Below are 15,382 nucleotides of genomic sequence, written 5' to 3'. Positions count from 1 at the left end.
TCCCGTGGTTCTGGGTGATAGTTGTTTTGTCTTTTAGTTGTAGTTTTGGTGTGGTTGTGAGAGGCAGCTCGTACAGGAGTGTGTATACCTTATGCCACCTTCTTGGTTTCATAACATGCCTTCATGATACATTTTGAAGTAAAGAAACTTACTTTAATGTTAGATGAGCTGTATTTGCAATCATTCTATGATTCATTATTCACTTATTAATTAGTTTAGTCATCACATATTATTATTTTTTTTTTTTTTTGCAACAGAGGTCAGCTTTTATTAACTGTGTTACAAAAGAGCCAGTTTAGTCAAAAAGACCAAAGCCCATGTCATCATCGGACTCCTCAGATTCTTCTTTCTTTGCTTCCACTTTCTTCTCCTCAGCTGGGGCAGCAGCGGTGGAGGTGGCAGGACCTCCTGCTGGTGCAGCACTAGCTGCGGGGGCAGGTCCACCAGCCCCTACATGGCAGATGAGACTCCCAATGTTGACATTGGCCAGAGCCTTTGCAAACAAGCCTGGCCAGAAAGGTTCAACATTTACACCAGCTGCTTTAATGAGGGCATTGATCTTATCCTCCGTCACCGTCACTTCATCGTCGTGCAGGATAAGGGCCGAGTAGATGCAGGCGAGCTCCGAGACTGAGGCCATGGTGAGGGCGAGTGCTGGGTGAGCGCTGCCGGGAGCGGTGCTAGTCGCCGGATGAAGTGAGGGCCTCACCCCAACGCGGCCTTAGCTTCCTCGGAAGAACCGAGCACCTTACCGGCAGCTGGGGAAAGGGGCTAGTCATCACATATTATTGAGAGTCTTCTATGTGCCTTACATTATTATAGGCTATTTCAGCTACTTCATTAAACAACTGAACTCTCTCCCATTGAGTATTATGTTTCTAAATCTTAGAAATTCAAACATCCAGTCTTCATAAACTGAGTCAGAGTTAAGTAAATCTGCAAATAAAGCATATTTTTTACTAAATTCCCTTAATTTTTCCAAAGGGGTATTCCATCTGGTAGAGACAGGGAGTGTGATTTACATGTATGTCATTGTAGAGTTGAGGAACATAGAGTTGGAGAAGTTAAATATAAATACACTGGAGCCCATCTGCCTAGGTTCAAATTCTAGGTTTGCCTTTTACTAGTAATGTAACCTTGGCCAAATCACCTACTTCTTCATACTTAGTTGCTAATATGAAGATTAAGATAATAATATTGGCTTAATTGATATAAAGACAATTATAGAAAAACCTGGCACATGTTGGATGTTATTCCTAATGTAAATGCTTTAGTCAAATAGAGCTGCAATTAGTTACAATTTAGGCAAGGCAGGAGATAATGCTGAGCAGAAAAGAGAGACCAGATGATCTAGTATGTAATGAAAACATTATTTGACTATTGGACTTAGGTGGTGGGAACCTATGAAGCACTTTAATTTATAGCATTTCATAGAATTTAATGTTAATCTATTATACTTATAATTGTGTGGAAATTTTTTTTTTTGTTGTTTGTTTGTTTGTTTTTTGTGGGGTTTTTTGTGTGTATGTGTTTAGTGGGGAGCACATTTTAGGCAGAAAAACTAGTCAAGAGGTTTTATTAGTCTAAGATATAATTTGTGAGAGCTTGAAAAGAAATAATATATACTGACAGACTTGAGCCAGGGAATATACTAAAAAATTTATATGCATAGAGTAATTGAATATACCCTATTAGGTTTGGATTATCATTTTTTTCTCATTATAAAAGAACAAAATGCAGCTTGGAGACTATTAGTCAGGGTTCTCCAGGGAAGCACAGCCAATAAGAGACATCTATTTATTTATCTAGCTATCTTGCTATTCAGCTATCTATGTATCAAGAGATTTTAAGTATTTGGCTCACATGATTATAAAGGCTGACAAGTTCCAATCTTTAATCAGGAGAATTCCATGAGAGCCAGTGGTACACTTCCAGGGGGACAGCCAGTAGGCTTGAAAGTTAGAAAGAGCCAATGTTTTTATTAAGTCCCAAGTGCAAGAAAAAAAAATCCCAGCTCAAAACCAGTTATGCAGTCAGACAGAAGAAATTCTCTCTTAATCAACATTTTTATTCTGTGCAGACCTTCAACTGATTGGATGAACCCTACCCACATCAAGGAGGACCATAGGCTTTACTGAGTCTACCTATTTAAATGTTACTCTCATCTGCAAACATCCACACAAACATATGGAGAGCAACATTTTACTAAATATCTGGGAACCCTATGTCCCAGGCAAGTTGACCAATAAGATTGTAACATGGTATTTAGAAGTTTTTCCAATATCATACAGTCTCTGTGGTAGAGCTCAGTTTTATACCCAAGTCTCTTTGACATGATAATTAGCTTCCTCTGTCATAATTGTTAATTTCTTTAAAATAAGAGTAGTTGGTATTTATTTAATGGATTTCTTTTATGGGCAGATAAGAATAAAGATGTAGTCAAAGATGAATATATGACTCTCCAGAGTCAATGGTAGTGAGATTCAGGCAGAGGAACAGACTGAGTTAACTCAATGTTGAAAGAGATGATTGATTGACTGTGGCATAGGGTAATTCTTAGCTACCTATCAGATGTCCAAAAGAGGATGTCAAGAATGCAGTTGAATATACATATGTGAAGTCCCAGGAGAGGTGAGAGCAAGATTTAGAGATTATGAGTTTAAGATGCACACAAAGTAAAAATAACAAAACAAAGGGAGGGAAGGCAGGAGAGAGAGAGAGAGAGAGAGAGAGAGAGAGAGAGAGAGAGAGAGAGAGAAGAGAGAGAGAAGAGAGAGAGAGAGAGAGAGAGAGAGAGAGAGAGAGAGAGAGAGATAGTCAAAGAGGTACCAAGATAATCAAGGCAAAGGAGCCTCTTAAGGAGCTAGAGATCAGTGGTTGTTGATGGGACTGTAGAATGAAACAGTCATAGAAGGATGGAAATGCTTTCCATTTAATATAATACTGTACCTGAAAGGCTTTTAATTTCCTTAGAATATTGTGAATTCAGATATAGAAAAAAATAAATTGTTGAATTTTAAAATGTCAGCAGTAGAGATCCAAAACACTGGACTTAGAAAATATAGAATCCATTTTCTGTAATTTGCATAAGGGAAAGAGCAAGAGTTTGAAGGGCGGTAGCATACACAGAGAAATTTGTTCTATACTGTTGTTGTTACTGAAATGGATACATACATACAAAATCAAGAGACAATGAGTATCTAATAGAGATAGGAACCATTTCATAGAGCAACGTCTATGAGAACATTGAACAATAAAATTATCAAAAGCATACACATCCTGAAATAGGTTAATAGGCCAAAGGGGCAAGATCTCAAAGGAGATGCATTTCTAACTTTTGGATCTATTTTCTTCTATAAATAAAATAATTATGGTTTCATAGATAAAATTAAATCTGCATCAGGCTGCAAATCTTCAGGCTGTCCTTCTTATGGTGGCATTGAATATCTTGCCCATAGCATTCCTTGTACATTTTAATGTTATTTAACTTTTGAGAAAATAGTGCCCTAACCTTTGTGAATGGAAATTGCCAACCTGGAGTCATTTAAGTCAGGGGAACTACAATGTTGCCAGGAGGCCATGAAGAAACTTGTCTTACACATGTTCCACCCAGTATGGCTCTCCATTAATTACTTTTTAATTAAAAAATATTTGCAGTCCTTTTTATTGATAACATAACTGATATACTTATGTTACACATTTAAATTATCTTGACATTTGATAACAATATTTAGTTCCAGTCTAACCCAGAAAAGAATATATAAAAAATAGTTTAGGAACACATGAATTTCTACCTGCATGTACACTGATAAACCATACAAGATACATATTTTCAAATAAAGGACAACCACTTTTTCTCTTCATATTTTAAAAATAATACAATGTGCCCAAGCTGGTTTGGTTCAGTGGATTGAGCGTCAGCCTGCAGACTGAAGGGTCCCAGGTTCGATTCCGGTCAAGGGCATATGCCCGGGTTGCGGGCTCAATCCCCAAGGTAGGGCGTGCAGGAGGCAACCAATCAATGATTCTCTCTCATCATTGATCTCTCTCTCTCTCTCTCTCTCTCTCTCTCTCTCTCTCTCTCTCTCTCTCCCTCCCTCCCTCCCTCTCCCTTCCTCTCTGAAATCAATACAAATATTTTAAAAAATAATAATACAATTAAAAAGTAGTCATAGAGAGACTCAATAATAACTGAAGATTTTTCAGATATTGCTGAAATGGTATTATCAGGTACTATGATTGATTTTAATATTTTTAAAAGTCAGTATATTTCTCCATGAACTTTTGAACTTCTCAGCCATGCTTGGGCCTTATCTCTTTCTGACCATGAATACAGGTCATCTACAATGTTTACTTTGAAAGGAGCCTACCTGTTTTGCCAACCAGCATCCTTCATTTTTATGTTAAATTTAACTAATCTCAATGAACTTAACAAGGATTCTTCAATTACATAAAGAGGACCAGATTGATTATGGCACAGGAAACCCCAGCCTTTATAAACTCTGCTTTTCTCTGTTCTCTTCGGAGCACTCTTCAAATTGCTACCTGAAATGCATTTCCCAATTGCAACCTCTGATACTTAAGTAAATGTTTTTTATTTGTCTTTTAGCTTCATCCTCTTTTCTGGTTTACACATTCTAAGTAATATTTTTGAAAAAATTAATTTTATATAAATATAATTTTCCATTTTAATATTATGTATTATTTTTTTTGCTCTATAACTCCATGGTAAAGAGAAGAAAAAAAAAAAAGGATACTACTCAAACTCCTAAATAAAAGATAAAAAAATCTTAGGCAGTTTAAAGATTATAGAAATAGTCAGTGAGTGCATTGTCACTGAAAGTGTTTAATTTATTGATTTGAGAGAGAGAAAGGAAGGGAGAAACATTGATTTGTTGTTCCACTTATTTATGCATTCATTGGTTGCTGTTGTTTTAACCCCCTCTTGAGGATATGTTTTTATTGATTTGAGAGAGAGAAAGAGAAAGAGAGACAAGAGAGATGAGAGACGAGAGAGACATTGATCAGTTGCCTTTTATATGTGTCTCAACCAGGGATTGAAAGCAACCCAGGTCTGTTCCCTGACCAGGAATCAAACCCGGACAGGGCTCATTGGTTGCTTCTTGTATGTGCCCTGATTGGAAATCGAACTTGCAACCTTGGCTTATCAGGAAGACACTCTCACCAACTAAGCTATGCAGCCAGGGCCTGAAAGTATTTTTGAAATAGATTCTAGTACACAAAATGGCTAACTCTTCTCTCTGTCTCTGGAAGTCCTAGGGATTAGTCCTCTAATCTCTTCTTATCTCTGTCAACATTCACTTTAGATAAGGGACTGCTACCTGTCTTAACATATAAATCCTGATTGCTCAGAAATTTTACAAAAGAGATCTTGTTGGAGATTTGGAAGGTAAAATAAAACAGAATCCATTTTGTAGCTCAAGCAAATAGTCCCTTATTTGCTGGCTTACTTCATTGGCCTGAGGCAATGGCTGGGCCTGGAATGGTTTTCTACTTTCCTCTGAATCCTCTCTTAGCTTCTGACTCCAGGCCTCCGGAGTGTGTAAATCACCATAAAAAATGACCTAATTTCTACAAGACCCTATCCTCCATCAAGGTCAGAGGCAACAAGTCCAGCTCACGCTTGTGGGTTCCAGCTGGATCTCTCATACTTTCTCTTACTTTTCACCCAGCTTCCTTTCTTGACTTGCTTGCCCTGTTTATTTTTACTTCCAGCCCCAGACTTAATTAAAAGAGCCTTGGGAAGGTTACTTAACTAGCTTTCAAATTATTTAAGTCAAATTCCCATAACCTAAAATGAGTCAATGAATGAATGTGTGTGTATAGATTACAAAAAAAAAATATGTATATGTATATGTATGTGTGTGTGTATATATATATATATATATATATATATATATATATATATACACACACACACACACACACACACACACACACACACACTAGAGGCCCAGTGCATGAATTTTCTCTCAGCCCAGCCTGCCCCCCTCTCACAGTTCAGGAGTCCTCAGGGACAGGAGGCCCCATCATACCTCTGCTGCTGCCACTGCCAGCAGCACAAGCTTTGGCTGGCCCTAGTTACCTGTGCCTCGGGCAGGCCCTGGGGAGCTGGGGGACTGAGGGGATTGGAGGACTCTTGAGGCAGGTGTTCGGAGTGGCCAGTCCTGCCTAGGGGCGGGCCTGGCCTAGCCGCACTCTGCCACCCTTGGTGGGGCTGAGGGTACTGGGCGCCGCCATCTTGTTGCTGTGGGCACCGCCATATTTGAGGGCAGGGCCATCAATTAGCATATTTCCTCCTTATTGGCTGTGGGCGCTGCCATCTTTGCAACAGCATGAGGGTCGATTAGCATATTTCCTCTTTATTAGATAGGATAATGTAATAGTTCTGCTTCTCTAATTAAACCCTGATTGACACATCTTTTTATTTCTAGCATGAATGTTCCTTTGTAATCTACACTGTTATACAATCTGCTTACTTTACATTTAACATATACAAAAGAAAAGTTCTAAATTTCACTCCAAAACTACTGTTTTACATAGGTTCTCACCTAAATAAATGGAGATGACAACCTCTCTAGTTGCTTAAGTTTGGGAACATGGTTGATTTTACTCTTTTTTCTTGCATTCACCATCTACCTATGGCTTCTCTAACAAATTTTTAAGCTCAGCAACTTCTTTATTTCACTACATATACTAATGAAATAACAAATTAATTAATATAATCCACATATTTCTTGACTACTAAATGAGTTTACAATTATATTCTTAAACTATCAGACAGCATTTCTCTACAGAAGCTCAAATCCAATTGTGTAGAAAATTTCAAAACAATAACAACAGGAACCATTTAATCTTTGCATTAATTACAAACAAATCTATAAGCAGATTATGAACAAATTTAATTAAGGATAAAGTGGAGGAGGAGAAGAGAAAAGAAGGGCAAAGAAGAGGAGAAGACAAAGATTGCTGTAGACAAAAGCAGCACTGTAATAAATCTGAGAGTAACCTCACAGGGTGATCTGATCATAAATTCCTAACTGGCAGGTCATGGTTACTCCCCAGACATATAACTCTTTTAGTGAAAGGTTTATCTTTGCCTAAGGAAAGCCCTGTCTGTTGTTCCTGTGCATCTAGATTAAGGCACCTTTGAAATGTCTCATTTTCAGATGCCCTAGGAAGAGTACGCATCATCAAGAGAGCACAAAATCTTCTTAACTATCCTGTAATCCAATCTCTGTCTTACTTTCTCTCTCCTTCATGAAATCTTCCTTACTCTCCCTCCCTAATTCCAAATGCATAAGTGAAATTTCAAATCATCATTCTGGGAAGCATTTTTCTCAGCCAGTTAAGATCTTGCTTCCAGGCATATACTCTGTTTGGCTCAAATAAGTTCTAATAAACTTTTATAATTTTTTTCTATAGTTTTGGATGTTCTTACATTGACATTGCTTGACACGTGGACACATAGCTGAATAGAAATGAACTAGAGGTTTAGAGGAGTATATTGTACATTTTGAGCTAAATCTTGAAGAAAAATATAGTTTGGGTGAAAAGAAAGAAAGGGAAAAGACATAGAAATCTGAAGAGCTCAGAATACAAATATAAGAATAGCAAAAACTACTAAATGTGGACAGTACAAAAGATTACATGATTGTTAATATAATAGTTAATATGATCAAGATATGAACAAATAATTCTGTTAAAGATGTCCTTTACTTACTACTCTATGTACCATTAAGTTGATATTGTTTTAGAACCAATTATATATTAAAGGTTGTGTCATTCTTTGTTTATTTTAAATGAACTTCTTGATGAGCATATTTTATTTATTTCTATTTTAAAGCACTTCTTTTCAGTGTCTAATAGGGTATATTAATTCTTAAGATAATGTTTACATTGGTCATTCCAGTTAGAGTCAACATAAATATTTGGTTGTTTTGATATATTTTAGATGTTAAGGAATTAGATATTTGAACAAAATAGAAAATATTCTGAAGTATACAAATTAATGACCTAAAATCTTTACAATCATATAAGAATGGGTTGAACTGATAAATTGGCTGATAAGTAAGTATTTATATGTAAAGTTGATTTCCAGAATGTTCATTGAAGAACTATTTTTAAAAATCATAATAAAATTCAGAAGCATCTACCTTTATACATTAGGAAACTGAATACAAATAATGAGGTATTCAAACAAACATCTTTAGACATACAGTTTCATTAATACAAAGCTAACTTCACAAGAGGATAACTTGGACTTTTGAAAATATTTTACTAAAAAAGATAAAAGCAAAGATTTGGGATGGCTATATTGGGTGGAAAGGATATAAGGCATAACCCTTTTGGGACATAGCCTGCGCTTCTTATGAACAAATGAGAAATTTATACTTTTATGCTTATTTTATAATTTTAATTTCATTAAATGCTTAGTTTTCTGATATGCTGCAGTGATTCCCTTTCTAGGGGAATGTGTAACCAGAGATGGACACAGTATTAGTGAGGTTGAAGATGGCACTGTCTTTGTAGTTCATTATACTCCCTGACATCAGTTCCTGCTTTCTGTTTTTGATTGTTTGCTTTGTTAGTTTTCTTTTCTTTTTTTTAACTTCATTTTTTATGTTTGACTCTATTACAAATGTCCCCATCTCCCCCTTTGCCCATGTCCACCCAGACACCGCCCCATTTCCCTCTATCACCTGCTATAACACTGCTGTCTGTGTCTATGGGTATTCATATATGTTCTTTGGCTAATCCCTTCACCTTCTTTCATCCAGTCTTCCCCCCGCCTCCCCTCTGACAGCTGTCAGTCTGTTCCATGTATCCATGCCTCTGTTTCTATTTTGTTCATCAGTTTATTTTATTCATTAGATTCCACATATAAGTGACATCATATGGTATTTGTTTTCTCTGGCTGGCTTATTTCACTTAGAGTAATAATCTTCAGCTTCATCCATGTTGTCACAAAAGGTAAGATTCCTTTCTTTTTTACCACTCAGTAGTATTCCATTGTGTAAATGCACCACAGCTTTTTTTGTCCATTTAAGCAACCATGTACAGCTGATGGGCTCTTAGGCTGCCTCCAGATCTTGGCTACTGTAAATAATGCTCCTATGAACATAGGGGTGCATATATTCCTCTGATTGGTGTTTCAGGTTTTTGTAGCTATATTCCCAGAAGTGTAATCATTGGGTCAAAAGGCAGTTCCATTTTTAATTTTTTGTGGAAACTCCACACTACTTTCCACAATAGCTGCTCCAATCTGCAATCCTATCTAATAAAACAGTACTATGCAAATCATCACTCCGCTACACTCACAAGCCACGCCCACCAGCCAATCAGAAAGCAAATATGCAAATACACCTAACCAAGATGGCTGCAGCCTCAGAGATCATCGGTTGTTAGAACAGGGCTATTGGAGCCGAAGATCAGAGGGGAAGATCGGAGCCAGCGGGAGTCCCCCACAGGTGATCAGAGCCAGCTGGGGTCCCCTACAGGCAATCAGAGCCACCTGGGGGTCCCTGCCCAGGGCCCGAGCCTCAGCCAGAGGCTTGCAGCCTTGGCTGGGGGTGGAGCCCCCCCCATGGGAGCCAGCTGGGGGTCCCTGCCCAGGCCCGAGCCTCAAACAGAGGCTTGCCGCATTGGCTGGGGGTGGAGTGGGGCTATCAGAGCCAGCTGGGGGTCCTGCCCAGAGCCCAAGCCTTGGCCAGAGACTTGCAGCCTTGGCCATTGGGGCGGAGCCTGGCGATCGGAGCCAGCTGGGGTCCCCTGAGGGTGATCGGAGCCAGCTGGGGGTCCCTGCCCAGAGCCCAAGCCTCGACCAGAGGCTTGCGGCCTTGGCCTTGGATGGAGCTGGGCGATAGAGCCAGCTGGGGGTCCCTGCTGGCGATCGGAGCCAGCTGGGGGTCCCTGCCCAGAGCCCAAGCCTCTGCCAGAGGCTTTAGGCCTTGGCGGGGGGTGGAGCCCGTGAGTGGAGCCAGCTAGGGGTCCCTGCAGGCGATTGGAGCCAGCGGGGGGTCCCTGCCCAGGGCCCAAGCCTCAGCCAGAGGCTTGCAGCCTTGGCTGGGGGTGGAGCCAGCTGGGGGTCCCTGCCCAGGGCCCGAGCCTCAAACAGAGGCTTGAGGCCTTGGCCAGGGGCAGAGCCTGGCAATCGAGCCAGCTGGGGGTCCCCTGCCAAGGGCTGCAGGCTTTAGGCCTTGGCAGGGGCGGAGCCAGAGATCACAGGAGATAGGTGTGAACTACAGAGGAAATACCTTTTCTGACCGCTCATTGGGTAAGCTCCCAGTATGCCACTGGTAATATTCTTAGTAACTTGGGTATAAGAATCCAAAAAGGTGATCTAGGGCTTTTCCACCACACTCCTGGAGAAAAAAAACGAAGGTCTGCTGCTGGAGGGCTAAGAAATGTCATATCCTGCCCTAGCCAGTTTGGCTCAGTGGATAATGCCTAGGTTTGCCAATCGTGGAGTCCAGGTTAGATTCTGATCAAGGGCATGTACCTAAGTTGCAGGCTCCTCCCTGGCTGGGGCCCAGGTCAGGGCTCATGAAGGAGGCAAGCAATCTAAGTATTCCTCTCACTTTGATGTTTCTCTCTGTCTTTCCCTTTCTCTTTCACATGCTCTAAAAGTCAAAGTCAACATATACTCAGGTGAGGATAAAAAAAAAAAAAAAAAAAAAAAGAAAGAAATGTCATATTCTATGAAAGACATCTTGAAAATGCCTAAAAAAAGTTGTCATTTTTTCTTGGTGAAGGGACTGGAGTCCGTGTTGATGAAAACACCTTGGTGGCTGCAGTGGCTCCAGCAGCGGGGTGATGGGGCTGGTGCCTTTCCCTGATCAGCCTGGTTGTCTCTCACAAAGGGAGGCCAGACTGCGGCTTAGGCCCGCTCCTTATGGGGAGCGGGCCTAAGCCGTCAGTAGGACATCCCCTGAGGGCTCCCAGTATGTGAGAGGGGGCAGGCTGGGCTGAGGAGACACCCCCCCCCAGTGCACGAATTTCGTGCACCGGGCCCCTAGTTTCATAAATAATACACCAGGGTTCTCTTTTCTCCACATCCTTGACAACAACTGTTGTTTGTTGATTTATTTACAATAGCCATTCTGACAGGTGTGAGGTCATATCTCATTGTGGTTTTAATTTGATTTCTCTGATAATTAGGGACCTTGAGCATTTTTTCATGTCTGTTGGTCATCTATGTGTCCTCTTTGGAGAAATTTCCATTCAGTTCCTTTGCCCATTTTTTAATTGGATTGTTTGTCTTCCTGGTGTTAAGTTTTATAAGTTCTTTATATAGTTTGGAAATTAGCTCCTTTCAATTGCATCCTGTTTTCATCTTGTCTTCTCAACTCATTACAGCAATTAAAAACACAGTGCAGGGATTACATCTTCAGAGTACTGTTTCTATAGTAACTATAATTGTAAAATTTACCATTCCAATAATTACTTTAGTAAAAGTCAGGATGAAAAGAAATTAAAAACAGGAGTTTTGTAAAGAATTGATTTCTTCCAGGAATTAAACTGTGACAGGAAATAATAGAACATTCCAGTTTTCTAGATTGTCAATATCTTAATAGGGAGGAGTGTTTAAATAAATACAAGGCCGGTCCATGTTAGAGCTTCAGTATGGCCAGCTGCCAGTACTTTTAGAATCTTTAAGTTCAGACATTTAACAACCTGCTCCCCATTTAGGTAATTTAGGCCTTGTGCAAGGAAGATTAGCAGACAGCAAAGAGAGTAAAGCCTTCTGTTTGTCCAAAGAAAAATAGATGCTGGGCACTGAGTGTACAATCTTCTATCATGTTATCCTGATGAGACACTTTTCTTTATACATAGAATCATTTACAGGACAAAGGGTAATTGAGGTATTGACCTTAATCACTCCTTGATCTTAGAAACCTGTCTCCTTGCTGTACAATGCCCATGGCTGCTTATTGTCCTTAAAAAAATGTTCCCCCTAGATTTTCAAAGATTGAGTGTTTACACAATATAAAATTCATAAATGCATACTTAAGATAAATTCTGAACTAGTGATGACAGACTTTTAACACATTTAGTAGGTGTTAGAAGTAAAGTGAAAGCAACATGGAGTTACTACTTGTGAAGAAGTTACTTAAATCATTATCAACTGAACCCTTACTGATCCTTTTACATGTTTTCCTTCACAAAGTAACAGAGTGCTTGCTATTCCCATTTCATGTGGAAGCCCTTAAGAATAATTTAAAGATTTGGGGCCACTCTAAAACTGTAAACAATCTCATTTTCAACCCTGGATTGAAAAAAAAAGCAACCATTTACAGTACTTAAAATATATATCTCCACTGTTAGGTATCCATTAGGTTAGAAGGAAGGAAAGAAAACATATGTATTTATTCTTTACATATTAGACAATATGTCCATTTATTTAAAAAACAGATTTAAGTTAGAATTAATAGCTTAAAAGCCTTCTTTAAAGAATTAGAAGAGAAAGATATTTATAAACAAAGACAGCATTCTGTAAACCTCAATTAATGTAATATTTAAAAGGAGATCAAATAGCTAGTCTGTGTGTGTGTATGTGTGTGTGTGAGTGTGTTTGTGTGTGTGTGTTTGTGTGTGCGCGCGCTTTCGCAAGCATATTTGGGGGAATGATTAATATAAATGTGGTTGTGGTTAATATAAATAAAATGGCAATGGAAAACTATTGACTAAGCATTTACGCCATGTGCTAAGAACTTGAATAACATTTTACATAGTTTTTCTCATTAAATCCTCACAGAAGACCTATGGGGGACTTTTTAGTATTTGATTTTTACTAATGAGAAAAGTTAGCCTGAAATATTAAATATATTTTTACACATTTCAGATAACTGAAATTTAAAATTAGAGTCTCTCACTTTGAAGATGAATTCTTTCTCTGGGTCATGTATAGTATCTATGTCATATATATTTTATACCACTACTTCAGTCATATCCTTACATAATTGCTTGGCTGTGCCGCACCAGCACAGCCAAGGGTTCGGCGAGCCTGAGGAGGGCGACGAAGGATGGAGAATGATAGACAAAGAGAAAAAGCTGGGTCTAGGTGGATCTTATGTGCCTTGCTGAGGCCACAGAACAGATCCAGACTGCAAAGCTGAGGCTTTATTTATAATCAGGGACAAACAAGGCAATTGACAATGTTCTTGTAAGTTTCACTTGTTTTGGCAGCACTTGCTGCCCCTCCCATAGCCCACTAGCTACCCAGGAAAGATCTAGGGAGCAGTTACAAGATCAAGCTTAATTATGCTTAGAGGACTGTGCCCTCCAAGCTGGGACTTGTTTGTGACTTTGCCAGCAGGTCAGTCCGAGGCTTAACCCTATAACCGCTTCCTATAATTGGCTACTCCAAATCTTTTAAATAATATCACTTTAAGAAATCCATTAAAATTATATATTTAATCTTTCCATTTCTCTTACTGTAAAATGGAAGCGATGATTCATAACCTGTCAATAACATGTTATTTTTAAACAGCAACTCTGATAATAGCATGAGGTAGTGTGTTTTACAAAATTTAAGATGAAAAAAAAGTGCAAGATATTATCATGCTTAAATTGTTTGTATTCATTCCTTGTCATATTTGAAATTATTTTTATTTTGTAACGGAATTACACAAATGCTGTTGCCTGACTTGTGTTCCCAATTAAGATCATTCAAATCTTCTTTAAGACCTTTCTCACAATATCCTATATAATAAAAGCCTAATATGCAAATTGACTGAATGGCAGAATGACTGGTGGAATGACTGGTCGCTATAATGTGCACTGACCACCAGGGTGCAGACTCTCAATGCAGGAGCTGCCCCCAGCCTGCAGAGGGAGGCGACTGGTAGCAGTAGCAGGGGGCAGGGCCGGCAAGTGGGCGGCACCAGGCTGGCCAAGTTGGGTGCCAGTGGGGGCCCCTCTATTGTCCAACCGGGCACCCCACAGATCAGTCCTGATCACCGGCCAAGCCTAGGGACCCTACCCATGCATGAATTTCGTGCACCGGGCCTCTAGTAATAATAATAAAAATAGACAATATAATAAAAATGGTTTTCTGGTATTATTAACACACACTAAACACTTATTTTTTTATTTGCAATATATACCTTTAACTTCCATCCCAACATATCTGAATCAGAATGTAGCTAATGACTTTTTCTGCTATTACCCAGTATATGAATATTTCTAGGCATGATAACCTTCTTTGCTGTGTTAAAATGAACTCTAGAATGATGACCAGACTTGTGAATTCCCTGAGTGGACAAAAATATTTAAACTAAGCAAAACTAAATGTAGTTTATTCCATGCTTATAGGCAAAACTTAACCTAGGTTATGTCTTATAAATGCCTCTGACAATCATAAAAGTAACTTGTCATCTTCCCAAAAAAATGGTATGAGAAACTCATTTTAACCTTCCCCTGGCCTTCTGGAAACCCCCATTATAATCATCAACCATTCAAAGGTTAACAACTTGACTTTGGGTGGTGGGCACACAAAGGAATATACAAATTATGTGTCATGGAATTGTTCACTTGAAACCTACATAATCATATTAACCAATGTCACCCCAATAAATTTAATTTAAACAAAACAAAAATCCTCTAAAGGTTAATAAATTCATCATTTTTACTTGAGAAGTCATCCTATAACTTAATCCCCCTTTCACAAACTCTTCTTACTTGCACAATAAACTCTTATGAATACAATTTATTGATCTGGTGGCTTTCATTTTGCTATTTCTGGATTTCTGATAACTGATAGACTTCTATTAGATATAATGAAGGGCATTTTAAATCGCTTTTTCCTGAGGATATGTTTTGGTTTTATTTTTTATTTATTTTAAAGAGAGAGGAAGTTGAGAGAGGGGGTGGGGGGGAGAGAAGGAACATTGATGTGAGAGAGAAACATCCATCAGTTGCCTCCCATGCCTCCCATACATGCCTTTACTGGAGATAGAACCTGGGTATATACCCTGACAGGGAATCAAACCCGAGACCCTTTGGTGCATGGGATGATGCTCCAACCAACTTAGCCACACTAGCAAGGGCTAAATCTCACTTTTTAATACTGACATTTTTCGACAAATCATTTTACAACCCAACCCAGTGACTTATTAATATTTACATTCTTATTTTGAAATCAAATTCCAACAAAAATATATTGCATTTGACAATACAATGTATATGATTAAATAAAGAAGTAAGTTGTTCTGAAATTAAGATACTATTTATTTCAATTGGCATACAATTACTTATTTAGAGGCCCTTTCCAAATGCAGCATGTGGAATTATCTTTACATTTCATAATAATTTATGTGATTTTAAACAGCAAAATCCTTTTAATCTGTAACTTAAATAA

At 38.8% G+C, this 15,382-nt stretch overlaps 1 protein-coding gene across 1 annotated transcript; it reads right to left on the bottom strand.

The window, feature by feature from the left end:
• Positions 1-295: 295 nt before the first annotated feature.
• LOC307103953 (large ribosomal subunit protein P1-like) lies at positions 296-765 on the bottom strand (the record flags this gene model as incomplete). Its single annotated transcript, XM_079778547.1, has 1 exon — positions 296-765. The coding sequence occupies exon 1, from the start codon at positions 638-640 to the stop codon at positions 296-298; it is 345 nt and encodes a 114-aa protein (XP_079634673.1). The 5' UTR covers positions 641-765.
• Positions 766-15,382: the final 14,617 nt, after the last annotated feature.

The sequence above is a fragment of the Cnephaeus nilssonii genome, assembly GCF_951640355.1.
Source record: "Cnephaeus nilssonii genome assembly, chromosome: 8".
NCBI classification, from domain to species: Eukaryota; Metazoa; Chordata; class Mammalia; order Chiroptera; family Vespertilionidae; genus Cnephaeus; species Cnephaeus nilssonii.
Note: the sequence above shows the minus strand (reverse complement) of the source record. Positions and strands in the feature narration are given on the sequence as shown.